At 33.5% G+C, this 17,400-nt stretch overlaps 1 protein-coding gene across 1 annotated transcript in view; it reads left to right on the top strand.

Annotated features, from left to right (window-relative positions):
- The window catches only part of ATP8B4 (ATPase phospholipid transporting 8B4 (putative)), a 230,711-nt gene that overhangs the window by 166,096 nt on the left and 47,215 nt on the right, over nucleotides 1-17,400 (top strand). The window contains exon 19 of the mRNA XM_051973787.1: nucleotides 9,021-9,168. Within this exon, the coding sequence (XP_051829747.1) occupies nucleotides 9,021-9,168 (148 nt within the window). The remainder of the gene's footprint in view (nucleotides 1-9,020; nucleotides 9,169-17,400) is intronic.

Here is a 17,400-nt window from a genome sequence, read left to right as displayed (position 1 = left end):
AATAGAGAAGTTTAAAGGGCAGTTTTAGGGGCAAATAAGGGTTCCATTTTGGACACATTGAGTTTAAGACACTATAGGATATTCAAATGGACATATTCAGTAGAAATTGATTATGCAAGCTACAAGATCAGGAATGAAACTGGTGCTGGATATTGGTGTTAACTGCATAGGGTTCATAAGTGAGCCCTTGAAAATTGATGAGGTTATATAGAGTGAAGGGGTGTGTGTGTGTGTGTGTGTGTGTGTGTGTGTGTGTGTGTGTACACAGAGAGAGAGAGAGAGAGAGAGAGACAGAGAGAGAGAGAGAAGAAAGAGAAGAGGAGAGGGGAGGAGGTCTAGAGAATAGCCTTGGGGGATATTTATATTTAAAGGGTGAGACATAGATAACTGATTAATCAAATGAAATTTAGGAGCAGCCAAAAAGATAGGAGGAGAATGAGAGAACAGTGTCTCAGAAACCCAAAGAAGAATATTCAGAATAAGGGGAGTAGTAAATGGTGTCAGATGCTTCAGAGAAGTGAAGATGGATAAAGCCAGAGAAAAAGGCTTTGGATTTTTGATTAAGATATCCTTAGAGAGGGTATTTTTAGTAGAGGGTTTAGTACAGTGGAGCCAAATCTCACCAAGTCTCATGAGATCAACTTAGTTTCCTAGCTTTAGAATATATATCTATTTTGCTATGTTTTACACATTTACATATAGGCATCTGAAGTCATAGATTTTTGCTTCTATTCTTGTATATTTAAATACATTCTCCCATTAGACTGTAAGTTACTTGAAAGAAAGGACTGTCTTTCCCTTTTGGGGGGAGGGTGTCTCTAGCACTTAGCACAGGATTGGGTACATCATAAGCATTTAATAAGTTAAATAGGTGCTTATTGACTTGCTGACTGAATTTCTAACGAGAAAACAACACATATGTAAAGTTTCAGCTGTAAATCTGATATTCAGAATACAGCAACAAAGTTGATAATAATCCTTCTTCAATGTCATTTCCACTGATTTTTTGGTTGTTGAACCACAATGCCAATGACTTTAATAACAATATTTTTTTTCCTGGATATTTAGTAATTGTTATGATACCAGCAAGATGAGATGTTGGGCTGCATCTCCATACCTTTAACTTCCTTGAGTGTCATTTTCCTCATCTGTAAAATTATAGGGTTGTATTGGGTGACTTCTACAATCCAAGTCTATGTCTGTGAACTCTATGAAATAATTTTCCTCTATTCTGACTGCCTTAGAATGCAAAATATTCATGTGGGTTTCTCAGGGTAATGGTAGACCCAGACATAAATGCTTACTCAATTATGATTTGTCTTCCATTTAATGTGAAAATATCTGGCATGAAGGATGAAATTTTCTGAGTAAATATGAGATACCATGAAAATACAATGCTATTTAAGATATTTTGGTTGAAATCATCCAATTTATATTATGTACTCATTGCTTTCTGTGCACTATGGTTTACTAGGCAGGCAAAGGAGAATAAAGAAAACTAAAGATGCTTTTCCCTCTTAATGTGAAATCTTTGCATATGTGTAAAATTGTCATTCTAAGGATGAAATAATAGAATTGTAATTTGCACTGTCCTGTATTCTTACATATATGCCCTTTGGAGGTCAGTGGGAGTTCATGTGGAAACCATATAGCACGAATGAGATTGAAGTAATGGTAGTTGTTACAAGAGAAGTGACCTAAATGCTTCTTTTAAGCTTGTCAGATATGGTTAGAACATTTCATAAACATAGTTGTATAATTTTCATGCTTATCATGCATATTGTTTGTCTCAGATTTAGTGTCTTAAAACAATTCTAGACACATTGAATCCTAAGTTAATTTGATTACCATAGCCACTTTGATATTAAAGTCAAAGAGATATAACTAGGTTCTGTTTGGGTTTCTTAGAGATTATTTTCCTGATTGCATTTCATAAACATATATGTCCTCTAAACAAAGAAAAGCAAATTGAGAATGTATTTGGGATTGTTCTGACAAACCAACTCATTTCATATTTCATCGGGGTGGCATTGCTTATGTACTCCTTCACTCCTAGAAAAATTTACAATTGTTTTGTGTTATTAACTTTGGGCCAAGTTATATACATGATATGTATGAAAAGCACCTCATGTTTATGAATGTTTAAACACCTAAGATGGAGATTTATATAATTCTAAAACTAGTTTTAAATCATAGATTGAATATATATAATCTATATATAATATTCAGATCACATACTGAATATGATCATAGATTGAATATTTATTTAATATTTAAATCATATATTGAATTTAGCTCACAGAATAAATAGAATATTAAATTATATATTATATTTAGGTAGTTGAATATGGTGAATGTTTAAATTGAATTAGATTTAAATTATAGATAGAATATATTAAATATTTAGATGATACATTAAATATATATGAGTATCAGAGGTGGAAAAGACATTAGACATCATCTAATCTAACTTCCTCAATTTATGGATGAAGAAACTTTTGTCCTAAAAAGTTAACAGTGATTTACCCAAAGTCACATAATTAATAATGATCATAGACAGGATTAAGATTCAATTTATGTAACTCCAGATTAAATACTTCCAAGTTCAGCCACCTTTTCTCTGTACTTCTTGCTCCTTTTTCTTCTAACAAACATTTTAAAATGTCAAATTGGTAACATTTACATTCAATATCATGCTTTTCCACACCCATCCTTCTCTTAGTATTTCACACTGCCATTTGGCTCTCTTAGAAGACTTTCCCTTCCAGAGCAGTGCAAAGATCTTGGTTCTGGACCTTTTTGTTTCCACTGTTTCTTACTTTATCCCCCTAATGTTTTTGTCAAAGTTAGTAACTTAGAAAATTACTTGCTGAGTGTCTTATTCATAAGTGAATTGCTTTTAACTATCTGTTGAGAATTATCTGAATTCATAAACCTTAAGGTAGTAGTATCTTGTCATTGCTAAATGGCTTCTTTCTGTCAAAAGTGTTTGCATTTTCTAAAAAGTACTTCTGAAATATAGTGAAATGATGTTCAATGAATGGTAGGATTTGTAGCAGCTGTGATAAGCAAGTCAAAGAGACAATTTTGAATATCTGGAAGTCTTGTTTGGTAGTGTTTCTTTAGTCAAGGAATTCTAACCCCCTCCTTTTTAAAATGTAGACATCTTTGTCAGTATAGAGTAGTCCTTGGACCTTTTCTCAGAATACATAGAATAAAATACATAATATTACAAAAGTGAAGATAAAATCATAATTTTTTCCCGAGTTCATGGACCCCATGAAATTGAAGCAAACCAAGATCCCAGGCCAATAAAACCCTCTCTAGTCTTACTATATGAGTGATCAACATCTCTAACAGATTTTAATTATCCTCATGTTTTGCTCAGGAACTTGTATAGTCCTTTGTCAATACTGGGCATTAATTAGTTATGGTTACCCAATTAAATTATTGTCACTCAAAATTAATATGGTCACCCACTTAAACAAACATTTGCTGTTTATTCTGTGTTTGGCCCTGGGGATACATCAGTGAAAAATGACACACTGTTGGCTCTCAAGGAATTTATCATGTAAGGAAAGATAAGACACATATAAATGTTGAAAAACCAAATATTTATCAGTCTGTCAATAAACATTTGTTAAACTCATATTCTAGGTACTCTAATAAATTAGGGGATGCAAAGAAAGTCATAATTTATTCTACAGAATAACTTTCTGACATCAAAGACTTGTTATAAGAATAAAAATTTGAGATCTTATATGTGTATATGGAATATGTGTGCATATACATTATATATATGCAATGCAAATAATATATTTATAGGCTTACATGTAATGACACACAGTTCATTGTAACATGTATATGTCTAGCTGAGATATGTGTGTACATACAACATAATATAGAATACATGCCACATTATATATGCATGAAATTTCATGCAAACACAATATGAACACATATAACTTACACCACACATCATATTATGTGCACATACATGTTACATACATATACTTATATATGCACGAATGAACAATCATATCTACACATTAAAAACCTCATACATGTATGAGTACACATGTAAAACATATTATCCTATTTAACATATAAGGATATTGTAATACATTATAATAAGGACATTTCAACATCTACTATATAATATGAAACACTATAAACTAAGAATTACATAAATGCAAACTACATAAGCATATATAATTAACTCTGAATGTTTAGTATAATTAATCAATAAATATGTGAGAACAAACCTCCCAAACTGAAATAGCTTTTAAAAGACTATTTGGTAGAGGTGAAGAAAATGTGATTTCCTATCCTCTAAGTTCTGGGAAGGTACCACCATACAAACTACATTCATGTAGTTCAATAAATTTGTTGAGAGGACAACTTGAAAGCAAAATAAATTGAGATGGATATTACTGATATCAGTAAATGTAAATATTCAATAAAATTTGGGAAAAGCCAAAACACCAGGGAATCCAAAATACAAGCTTTGGGTGGATCCAAAACAAGATCTAGGTGAGAGAATCCAAAACACAAATATTTTGGGTAGATACAGGACCTGGGGAAATCCAAAATTTTTTACATGCATCGCTGGTATTCCTGGATAGTTACTGAGGTCAGGGCAACATTCTGGATTCAAACAATTTCTAGTCAAGTAAAGTTACATTTAAACAATATGATAAGTTTTTAGAACAATATAATAAAACATTACTCATGAACATTTATCAAATATGTATTATGTGACAGATATTGTGTTAAGCTCTAGGTTCCTAAAGACCAAAATAAAACATATTCTTTTCTCAAGAAAGCTACATTGTATCAGAGTAGTTCCCACAGCCATGAAGGCTGAAGTAGGTACTGTGTAGCACTTAGAGAATGGGCAGACATTTAAAATGCTGAGATCATGCTAAGGTCATTTACTGCATCAGGGGCCATCACCAGTTGTCTTGACTTTTGTCTTGCCACTGGATTTTGATGGATCTGGAAGAGAGAGTGAGTCTAATGATTTTGAACAGCTCAGCTAAACTTAAATCCGATTCATATTCAAGTCAAGATATCCTTGTGATATCATTGATCTTCAAAAACAAAGGACAAAAACCAGAACAAAACATAAATAATTAAATGCAAAATTAATAAGTGAATGTGAAAAGATATGGGCAAAATTGAGATCCACATGACTTATTATAAGAATCATATGGGAAGAATGAGATATAATAGAATAATTTTTGCTAGTGAAACTGGGGAAGGCTTCATAGAAGAGATATCTCCTTAAAAGAAAAGAAAAATATTCACAGGTGCAGATGGAAAAAACAAGTATAGGATGAACAGTATAGTTTAAAGGATATTGGATAACTTGGATTTGAACCCTAACCTTAAACTAACTCGCTACAAGACTATAGGTTAGTTGTTTAAATTATCAGAGTCTCAATGATTAGTTATTGAACCTGCCAGAACCTCAATTTTCTCGTCTATAAAATGGAAATAATGACATCTCACAAATCTGTTGTGAAATCCACTCTGAATAGTAATCATTGTTATTTGGAGATATGTACTTAGATAAAAGCAGATATGAGCAATCCAAGCTTTGGTTGAGTAAATAAAATTGCTTGTAAAGTGATTGTTTCTGTCTATTATAGGCATAGTATGAGCCATGTTGATGCTGGCATTCATATTTTACTCTGATGATGTTCATGGTACTTATAGAAAAAATTGCACCAGTTTTAAAGAATTCACAGATAGCATGCTTTCTTTTGATTCAGCTGTCAAACATGTGGTCAATTTAGCCATTAAAAAATCAGCCAACCTGGTTTTCTGATGTTTCTTAGAAATGATAGTTGATTAGATTTTTCACTGATCAACTGACTATGGTAATATTATACAGTCATAGCCCATATTTCCTTGAGTTTTCTTAAACAATACAAAAATAAGTAAGTGGTACTGAACAGGGGAATTGTTTTATTGGTTCCATTTAAAGGGATATGAAAATGAACGGAGCATTTTTCCTGGTTATGTTAGTGATGTTGTCAAATGGATAGATCAGCTGATCCAAAAATGGGGAGTTTGTTATCTTGTCAAACTTTCCAATACAGAAATATTGAGCAATCAATGTGTTTGATGTCTATTCAAGTTTAAAACCATCAGCGATTTCTAAAAAAAAAAAATGATGTTTAAAAAATACCATCAGGAACCCTAAGAAAAACTGTGTCTGTTTTAATGATCTTGACTTATGATTTCAGTAACTTGTAATATTTAGACAGTTGCCCATAGCACTGAAAGGAAAAGTATGTGACTTGCCCATGGAGGTATTTTGTCTGAGTTATAAGTTGATTTGGAATACTTATATTCTGTACAATATTTGACAGAATCAAAGTGAATTCAATATTCGAATTTTCCTGACTCCAAAGTTACCCTCTCTCTATTCATTACATCAGGGCCTCTTATTTTTTTCATGTCTTTTCTATACCCATTCTACCAAAACCTTTAGAAAAATGAAAAAAAATATCAACTTAGGAGATCATTTTTAGGTTTTTAATTTTTTAAGATAATTTTCCTATATCTTAATTTCAGTGAAAATATACTTATTATCTAAAGAAAAGTCCTTCCTTTGAATTATTTAGTTCTTTCGACAATAGGTATTTTTATTTATTTTCCAGAAGATTTTGTTTTAAGTAGAGCATGCCACCTGACTTTAGATGGGACCAATGACTTTATTGGTTCTTTTTTCCATTCAAGACAAACTAACATTGCTTATCCAATCACTTATTGATATGTTCAAGATAGTTCAGGGATTTGAACATTTTGTTATTATAATTAAAGCATTTCTACATGCCTATATAATAATAAAACACTCTTCATTAGGAAGCTTACAGGGAAAAAAACCAAACTATATGCTCTTTTGTTTTTAGCATTTGTTGTTGAAATATTATGGTTAAGTACTCTGTATTATTCCAAAAATATATATATGGTCCAAATATATAGAAACCGAATTGTGAGCATTTTTTTTTCTCTCCATAAATTATTTATGCTAATGTCAGTCTTTGCTTGAACTTAATCCTTCTTTGATATGCTTTCATTCTCTAGAGGAAAATCAGAGCCTAAATTGTTTATATAGAATGAAGGAGAACATCATTAAGTAGGAAAACACTATAAGATATTCTCACCTTGGAACTTTCTCAAAATCCAGTTTATGTGTTCTGAAGCAATTTCAAAGAAATGCAAAAATGTTCATTTCAATGGAACTTATCTACTCATGCATGTATTATGTGTGTATATAAGGGTGCTTTGTTTTGATAGATGGGATTGTAATTTTTCATGAATGTTATAAGATTTCTCTGGTGCTTGCTGATTCAGAAAGTCTGATCTACTTATTTTATGTAATCTTTGTATCCTGTCCCTAAGCTTTGACCTCAAACTCTATTTTATCCCCATTTTTCACTATTGACTTTGTAGTCTCCCTTTCCTTCATTTTGTAGTGCAGATTTTAAATGTAGGACATAATACTTAGGTTTATAGTAATCAATTTTTATTTAATAAATGCAAGCCGTGATTCCATTTCTGGGCCAGTAGAAGGAGATGTTGAGCCGGAAGATAAAATTCACACACAACACACACACACACACACACACACACACACACACACACACACACAGACACCCCTGAAATAATTAGTATTATATTTTCCGATAATTAGAAAGTTGAAGGCTAAATTCATTGCTTTTACAATGAACAGTCTCTTCTTTCAAAGGGGCCTCAATATAAAAATATTTCCATAAATGTTTTCCTTATTAGAATGAGTGTTTTGGGAACTATTTCATTTTACTTCTGGTAATAACTTTCATTTAGAGCCCATTCTTTGCTCTCCATTTACACACTGATTCTTAGCTTTGTAGAAGCAGAGTGGGAGGTGACTCAAAAGTTTGAGTTGATTCAATTCATTGTAGCTCCTCTACAAAGCGCTATGTGGGGAAAGAACTTGGAAGATGCAAGCCCTGTGCCTGGTAAGGCCCCTCTCTGGTCACACTGGAATCTGCTGTGGTCATGTGGCTCTCCCCTGAGTTAACTTCAAAGCATGCGATTTACTCATCCTTGAGAAGAAAGCCCTGAAAGAGGAAATGTTCTTTCCTTTGCAGAAGTCTTTTTGTTATTCCCTAAGCAGGACGATGGTACTTGGGAAGGAAGTTGTTATATAACAATACAAAACCCAACCAATACATACTGGTGGTAGCTAGATAGACTTAAGTGAAAAAAATTGTTCTGCATACATTGCTAATAAAATAATCCTGGACATTCAGGGGATTTTCTATCTGGTTTGCAATCTATTTTGGTGTCTATAGTTTCTGTTCTCAGATAATTTATTATGTTTTCTAAGCTGATGATTAAATCTTCTTTTAAAATGTCCTGTGATTTTTTTTGTATAATAACTATGACCATTCAGTAAACAAATTGTCATATTTCAGAAAATGTATTTCTTGGTGGGCTCAAATTTTAGGCAGAGATCACTTTTCATTGTTTTACAATTCAGTGTATATTATTTTTGAAATTGATACCCCAAGATTCCTAGAAAAATTTCCCTACTTTCTTTAAACTTTTCCCTACCCATCCCCCTTTAGTATTTAGTGATAGTATTTATATGCCAAGCCAATGGTTTTTAAATTCTTGAAGCTTAAACAACCCTATAGAGGAAATCTGTCAAGTTCCCAGTTCAAACTCAGATCAGCAGGGTGACTTAGCTTTTAAGTCATTTAAAACATTCAAGATGATTTTGTTTTCATTATGTTTACCCTCCTCCACCCCCTTTACCTCCCGGAATGTGGAAATTTGCTACGGTATCCTTGTTACTTCAAAGACATGCTGCTTGCTTGCTGAAATTGGATCTTATTCTATAATCACTTTGAGCAGTGACGAAATGAATTTAGCTCTAGGTCAGTGTCTTGTTAAATAAAGTTAATAGTTATGTTCTGTATGGGTCACTATGATTTACTTTTTTTTCAACCTCTTTAAAGGAAAGCAAAAGAAATATTGTTTGGAAGAAGCACAGGTTTTACGAATGGCTATGCATTTTGTGAAAAACTACAGGAGCTAAAGCTGGGCTCAACTGTAGAGGAAACAGTAACTGGGGATTATGCCTTAATCATAAATGGGCATAGTTTGGTGAGTAACTTTAGAGCTTTTGTCCTTCCTTATTCTTCACCCCAATAATTGTCTCTTTTGTATTGTCACAATGAGGTCCTCTTTTATATTTCCCAAACTTCTGACATGTGGAGAAACACAGCTCGTACAAATTATGGTTTCACTTCTGCAAAGGAAATTTCTAATATTAATTTCATATTTGTTGTCCTTTGAACTACCATGCAGTGAAATGGTGGGTCCATAAAACTATCACATTCACAGAATCTCATTCTTGTCCTATTGAGCATGGGCCATTTAATGCTATTATTTAAGAGTTTGTGTAAGGAGAATATTATAAATCTCTGCCAATTAATTAACAGAATGTAACAGGATGGATGGAATACAATTATTTTTCTTGCTAATGTTTGTGATTTGAGGAGCACAACCTGACCTTCAAATAATTACTACACCAAATTATTGCCATTAAGATACCTCTGGTGGTTTTCCAAAATAGCAGCATTTTATAGTGATGCCAAACAATTTGCTTTGATTAGGAAATCTGGTTCTTGTCATAATAGAATAAACTTGCATTGTGCTTTTAATGTAGTTCAGGTTCTAAATCTTGAACAAGTATCAAAGTATCCTTCAGAGCGTCTAATTTAGAAGACAAAAGCCCCTATTGCACTGCACTGGAATTATCATTTCTATGCACAAAAGACCTAATCTCACATCTTTCTCTGGCTTTGATGTTCATTTTTCACTTTGGGAGTTTGAAGAAGAAATACATCTTCCTGTAGACAGTTTCTTAGAGGACAAAAGCAGTTGGATATGAGTATATTGTATTTTTTCCCCCTGTGATCAGCTGTCTGTTAGCTCTTAGTGTTTAAAGCATTATCCAGCTGGATTCCAGACGTAATGATGTGTTGCCTTCCACACCATGGAAAGTTACAGAGCTCAGCTGCAGGCCAAACTCAGTTGAAAGGTTGTAGAGGCAGTTCTACCCTTCTCTCTTGATAGATTAGCAGCAAACCAAGGTTGTAATATGGCAGCTGGTCATCGAATTATTGGCCTTTCTTTCAATTGGGAAGGTGACTATATTGAAAGCATTGCAGCAAGCTGTATTTTGATTTCCTTTTTGTAGGTCCAAGAAGACTATGAACTGGTGGGAAAAGAACAACTTGGAACTCAGCAACTTTCAATGTTTACCTCTATACATTTTACCAAATTTACTTTTTTGTTCAGAAAGAATTGTTCATATTTTGAGTGGTGTGGGTGCAGTTTTTTTTTAAGTCTCTGACCTTTATATTGCCCAAATCTAAACCTCAAGCTTTTTAGATTTAGGTTTTAGATGAGTCCACTATATCATATAGTTTGCTAATGCCTCTCTTTCATCCTTTGATTACAACAGCAACAAAATGGGAGGATGGCCAATAGTTATAGACTAAATTGAATGGCATGAGTATTCCTGGTTAGCTGATTGGGGTCTGTGTATATGGGGTCATAGTTTCTCTAACCCACATAAGGTCAGTAGACCCTTTCATATATTGTATAATCAAATATTTCTTATTAATAGTTCAAAGAAATTCAACTTCAACCACATCTTCATTTCTTAATATTCTCATTCCCTTAAGGAGTAGCATGCTATGTTAGAGTAGTGGATTAAGAGATTGGATTTTGCTATACATTAATTGTGTTATGTTTAGCAAGTCATATGAATATAAGATCATAAGTTTAAGGCCTAAAAGAAACCTTAGGGACCATATAGTTTAAATTCCTTTTTTTTTTTTCTAATGAGAAACTGGGGCCAAGAGGTAAAGTGTTCTGTCGAAAGTCAGACAGTTAACAGATAATAGCAGAGCAGGGATTCACATCCAGGTCCTCCAGTCCAGGTGCAGTACAGGGTATCCCAAATCTCTCAGCTTCATTTTCCTTTTCTTTAAAATGGGGCTGATAACACCTCTCCTGAATACCTCATAGGGACTTTTGTAGGAGTAAATGAATTAATGTTTTTGAAAGTTTTTTTTAAATGTAAATTGCTAAAAATGTGAGAAAATATTATAATCCTATTAATCTAACAAAAAATAGAATAATTGATAAAATGTTTTTATAACATTTTGTTATTATTGTACCTTTTCTAAAAAGCCATTTTATATGACTGTAACCTTGAATTTAAATTATTTCATGATATGTAATTTGCCTATATATTTCATTTTAAACATTTATTAAAGAGGTATTTCACCCTCCTCTCTACCCTTCCCCCTCCCCCCCAATTCAAAGACTTTGTAGCAAGGGTAGAACTTTGACTTAGACCATTGTTTTCTTGAGGATGATGTCTCCTAAACTAGAACATCTCTAGTAGAAATACTGTAATTGAGAGTGAAGGATATTATCTGTCCTGTTTTGAAAAGGATAGGCTAGGATTGGAGGTATCTGTTTGCTCACAATTTTTCAGTGTTTAGAAATGTAACACTGTATTGATGGCTAACACAACAGTATTTTTGAATTGTTCCTAATAACTAAGATAACATGGCATCATTTATGGAGACAGATATTATTGGTATCATTGACATCAACAAAAGGCCCCTCCTTGCATGTGTGTTTGTGTATATTTCTGTGAGAGAGGGTTCCTACTGGAAAGAGAATAGGAACAGAATTAGATTCTGAAAAGACTTTAGATCTAGATCCTAGATTAACCATAGGAGAAAGAGGCCAGACAGTACTTTTATTTACTTTTTAATTTTTCTTCTTTCTTAGATTATTCTGTTGTCTTGTTTCCTTAGATCCATGAATTATCCATCAATAAAACAAATTATCTATCCAAAGATGTTGGTTGCCCAATTATATCTTCTTATATGCAAGTCTTGGGTATATTCTATCATAAATTCTTCACTGAAAATTTGTCAGTTTATCAAGGGTTTATCAAGATGTTAAGACCTTCCACCTTCTTTTAATATACAATGACTAGGGTAGTGCTCAGACTAAGCTGTTTGTCTTTTATTCCTTAGTCTTGTTATATGATAGAACTACCTCCTTTTTCCATCATGCAGAAACTAAATGGTATATTTTATGCTACTTCTTGTGTCCATGTTGTTGTTATATACTGTGGTTTAGTTATATTCATTATGCATATTCACACCATGATATTCATGATATTGCCCTTTGGGTGAACAGTAATTTTTCTCTTTTGGAGATTGACACATTCTAAGATTTGCAGCCATATAGCATTACAAGAGGAATATCAGTGTTAAATTAAGATGGGTTTTTGTTTCAGGCAGCAACATGGGATAACTGAAAAAACTTTGCAGTTGTCTAAATGTAAGCTATCCTACTTACTCTCTTCCTGATTTTAGTTCCAATTCATTGGCCTTCTGTGGTGTCTATTAAGGATACTGAGGGGCCAACCCCCTCCATTTAAAGATTATCAAAAATTGGACAGGAGACATTCTTCCTCAGTATCGTTATTCCTGTGGATGTTATTAGGACAAGTGCTTTGAAATGAGCCTATTCCAAATGTTGGTGCAATGAATAAAACATCATCTCCACTTTTATGCTGTGTATGAGATTGCTAACCAGAGGATTTATTAAACAATACTTTTGCTGTTATTTCATTTATCAAGGAATTTTGTCTGATCTTAACATGTGCATAGCAGTTTACAAAGCAGTGTTTTAAAATAAATTCCTTTCAAATAATTGACAAAGAATATTCACAGAGAGATCTTGGTTCCCTACTGAAAAATCTACTATATTGAAGATATCTTTGGCCAGAGCCTGCTTATTCTCTCCTCATATTTTCATAAATGATGTTTTTATTTTATGTATAGATCATTCTTATATAAAGATTTTTATAGTGATAAGAAAGTAGGCATATGGATCTCCAGGTATTGCAATCCTCTCTATTGCTCTTTTTGAGGTGGGGAGGAATAATACTGTCCATGATTTTTTCCTATTACCTTCTCTTTTTTCAGGTGTCTTAAGGATCACATATTCAAAATGCTAAAAACATGTTTCTTTTAATGTACAGTTGGATCTGTGCAGGTATTCTTTCTGACTTTTGACTTCATGTGTACTCATTTTTCCTTCCTTATTTGATATTTTGGATATTTGGATATTAGAGTGTCAGTAGTAGTTCCACTACTTGTGATAGAGATGATGACAAATATATTCCATTTTCATCTATTGTCTTCTTTTCATTATTATGTTTAAGGATTGCTATTTCTCCTACCAGTTCTTTTTCTGTTAAATGAGGGCCTCTAAGGCCCCTTCTACCACCAGAGCTGTGATTCTATCATCTGGATAAACTAGGCCACAGAACAAGCTTCCTGCAAATATATTTTCCCTCTAACTTCTTGCTGTTTTGTGAGACCATATTTCTTGTAACATTCCATCATCTTCTGAGTTGCTGCTTATACCTGGCCTATTTAATTTTGGCCAGGAAGTCAAATAGTTGCATGCTAAGTTGATTCCTCAGGGCTTTTCCCCCTTCCTCTTTATGGCATGTTACTAAATCATTTCACCTTTTTGTAAATGTAGCCTGTCACTACATATCCATTAGCCAATCACGTGTTTGAACTGGGACTGCTAGAAAGAGTAGTGGGATTTTTTTTGTCAAAATTCTGGGGAAAATATGCCATAAGATAGGTAGGAAGCCAGGTCAAAATAATAATATAATATATATTTATAAGTATTTACTATGTGCCAGGCACTGTAGTAAGCACTTTACACAAATTGTGATTCTCACGACCTTAGGAGGTAGGTGCTATTATTGTCCTTATTTTATGGATGTGAGAATTGAGGCAAAAAAAAGGCTAAGTGACACAATTGTAAATGTCTAAGGCTACATTGGGACTCAGGTGTATGTATCTCTGGCTCAGCACTCTGTGCGTTATAGTGACACCTAGCTGCCTTTGTGTCTGGACTTCCCCTCAAAAGTCTTAGAGTTGGCTGAAGTTCTCTATGATGCAATGGATGATGGCTGAGAGAGACTGTTCAGTGGGTATATTGCTGATAGCAAAAAGATTTGGTGAGATACCCCAAACTACCCTTTAAAGACAATAGACTTCTCCCAAAGTTGGAGAAGGAAACAAAAGCTTTATCTTTCTCTTGGCAAGGAAGGAGTTAGAGTGAGTGTCATTCTTTGCTACAGTTAGTAGTATCCTGCTTGTTCCATTTCCCCCTGCTTTTCTGATTTTCCTCTACTATTTATTCTCATGGTTATATAGCGAATTTAATTATCACTAATCTTTATGATATGGTCAGTACTCATGGGAATATCAAATAGGAAGGAAAGTGAGAAAAATAGAAGAAACATTCCTCACCGCCTATAAAACATAGGATAGGAGAAATGGCATGGAGATGAAGGGTAGAATCACAAAATTTCTGGTGTTATAGTGTTACTTACCCAGTTCAAGGGGTTAGATAAAAGTAATAAGTAAGAAAAGTTAATAATTTAAAGAAGAATTTTTTAAATTTCCTAAACTAAAGGAGAAGATAAACCCCCTTGAGAAAAATGAGTTATACTAGAATTGAAGGAGAAAAAGAAGTTGCCTTTCAGGTATACCACACATATTATTTTTTGTATTCCTTTATACATGCCATTGCTATCTATGCCTACTCCTTTTACACCAGCAAATTGCCAGATGATGAGAATTTTTAGAGGAACTCTGCTCACTCATCTCTCATTCTCAACTTTATTTCTTTCCCTTCTCTCTTCTCTTCTGTATGTCAGTAACTAGTTGTTTTTTCTGTTTATAAAAATATCAATTTCTCTCCTGTATGTGAATTTTGATTCTTGCCCTTTTTGGGTAAGAATCTTCTTAAAGTATTACTTACAAACATGAATCAAAAATGAAACTTTTAAGCATTCTAGGAGCCTTTGTCTTCTATCAATTCTTAATACTTATGCCTTATTTTCCAAAATGTATTTCACTATCTAATGTCCATCTTTGCTTTAAAGTGTCTCAGAATTAGTGAATGTGAGCTCCTTGAGTAAAGGAATTATTTGTATTCTCAATCCCTGACACAATGTTAGCTCTTTGAGTGTAAGGATTATTTGTATTCTCGATGCCTAATACACTACTGGCTCAATACTTGGACTTAATCCTTGTTGAATTTCTTTACCTCTTCATCCTCTGAAATAGATTTGGCATATAAACTGAAATGATTCTCATAAAGGTTGTTATGTTTATGTTTATCATGAGCATTATAAGGCAAGATTACCATTCCTGAAATGATGTCTCTTGTGCTTTTGGATGTAGGATAAAATGGATTCCTTCATTTCCCTCTCCAAGAAAATCCTGTGAGCCATCCTTCCTTTTCATTTCACAGTTCTTCAATTTTCTGGTTTAATTTATAGCAAGAATATCAATATTCTTATGGCTCAATTCTTCTAGTAGGATGTGAATTCTCACATTTGGAATATTGAAAATTAAATTAAAATTTATAAGCATTCTAATAACTGCTATTTTTTTTTAGTACTCTCTCCTCACCTTTCTGCTAATCTGCTGCCATCACTAATGAGATCTTCTATGACTAAGAGTCACTGTGTTTGTTTCTTTCTTGGGTAATCATGGCCAGAAAATTCATCAGAAAATGATGAGACATTCATTCAATTAGCTAATTGGGTCCTTGAAGAGCAGACACTGCCTGCCATTAGAAACCTACTTTTCAAAGCTCAGCATTCCACTGGAATTGACAATAAAAAGTTAACACTGAGTTGCCTACTTGCCATCATAGCATTAAACTTTTGTAGAAGCCATTAATATCATCTGAATAAGATATAGCAATCCCAGGAAAGCAAGATCACTCAGTCAGGAGCATCAGATGGAGTGGCTTAGATTTTATTCCTGTCACCTGCTTCTCCTCAGTCTTCACAATTTTGATTCTTTTTAAACATTAACTATCCTTTTTTCAGTTACGTCCTACTCTTCATGACCCCATTTGGGGTTTTCTTAGCAAAGATACTGGAGTGGTTGTCATTTCCTTTTTCAGGTCATTTTATAAATGAGGAAACCAAAGCAAATTAGGTTAAATGGCTTACTTGGGGTCACATGGTAGTAAGCATCTAGTGTCAGATTTGAATTCAGTAGATAAGTCTTCTTGACTCCAGACCTGGCACTCTATTCACTGTGCTCCCTAGCTGCCCAAATACTCTTTTACTTTTCTACTTTTTAATGCTAAATCCAGATATGTGGTAGAGAAGATGGTGGGCTCAGAAACAACTGGGGGAAGGAAGTGGTAGTACTGTAAGAACATAGGACTTCCTCTTCTAATATGAGTGGTGGATGAGAATAATTAGGTATAAGTTTTCAAATTAACGTTTATTTGTTGAATTTTACTATGCACAAAACATTTTTAAATACTTTTGTGAGATAACTTTTATTAAATGGAAATGCTTACTTTTCAAGAGACAGTGAATAGAGAGCAAAACTCAGAGCCAGGAAGGCTTAAATTCAAAACTCATCCCTAAACTATACTAACTGTGGGACCCTTATTGTTCTAAACAGTTCTCCAAGATGAATTGCACAGAAGATGCAACCTATATTGGTAAAATTTTTTCATAAGAAATCTCCCCTTATCAGGGATATCATGGGTCCAGTCCCTACTTAGTTCTCACTATTTTTTGAAAAGTAGTCAAACATGGATTATTTGTGTTACTTGTCTCCATGGTTATAGTTAAGTGTTTGTTTTTTGTAGTACTCTTTGTTTCAACTGAAAATGATCTTTTTTTATTCAAACTTTCTTAGAAGACTTTGTTTGGCCTTGGAGGATCATAAGGTTAAAGCTAAAAAGGACCTCAGAGACCACCAAATCCAACTCACCATTTTACAGATTTAAAAAAATGAGTTCCAAGAAGTTACAAGAATAAATAAAGATTTAAATCCAGGTTTTTCTGACTCCAAGTGTCTACTATAGTGTCTCTCTAAGTAATAGAAAAATCACTAGATCCATTTGGATCAAAAGACACCAGATAAAATCTTGACTGCATTATTTATTATCTTTAGTAAATCACTTAACCTCCCAGGGACCATAGCAATCAGGGATCCTAAGTTCAAGGAGCCAAAAGATACTAGAGAACTTAAAAAATTATCATTAAAGCACATCCAAAAAGGAGGCAACTAGATGGTATAGTGGATAAATTGCTGGACCTGGAGTCAAGAAGACTTGTCTTAGTAAGTTCAAATGCAGCCTCAAACACTTGCTAACTATCTAAGTCTTGCCCAGTTTACCTTGGTTTTCTCATCTGTAAAATGAGTTGTGGAAAGAAATGGCAAACCA

The sequence above is a fragment of the Antechinus flavipes genome, chromosome 2 (genome assembly GCF_016432865.1).
Source record: "Antechinus flavipes isolate AdamAnt ecotype Samford, QLD, Australia chromosome 2, AdamAnt_v2, whole genome shotgun sequence".
In the NCBI taxonomy this organism is placed as follows: domain Eukaryota; kingdom Metazoa; phylum Chordata; class Mammalia; order Dasyuromorphia; family Dasyuridae; genus Antechinus; species Antechinus flavipes.
Note: the sequence above shows the minus strand (reverse complement) of the source record. Positions and strands in the feature narration are given on the sequence as shown.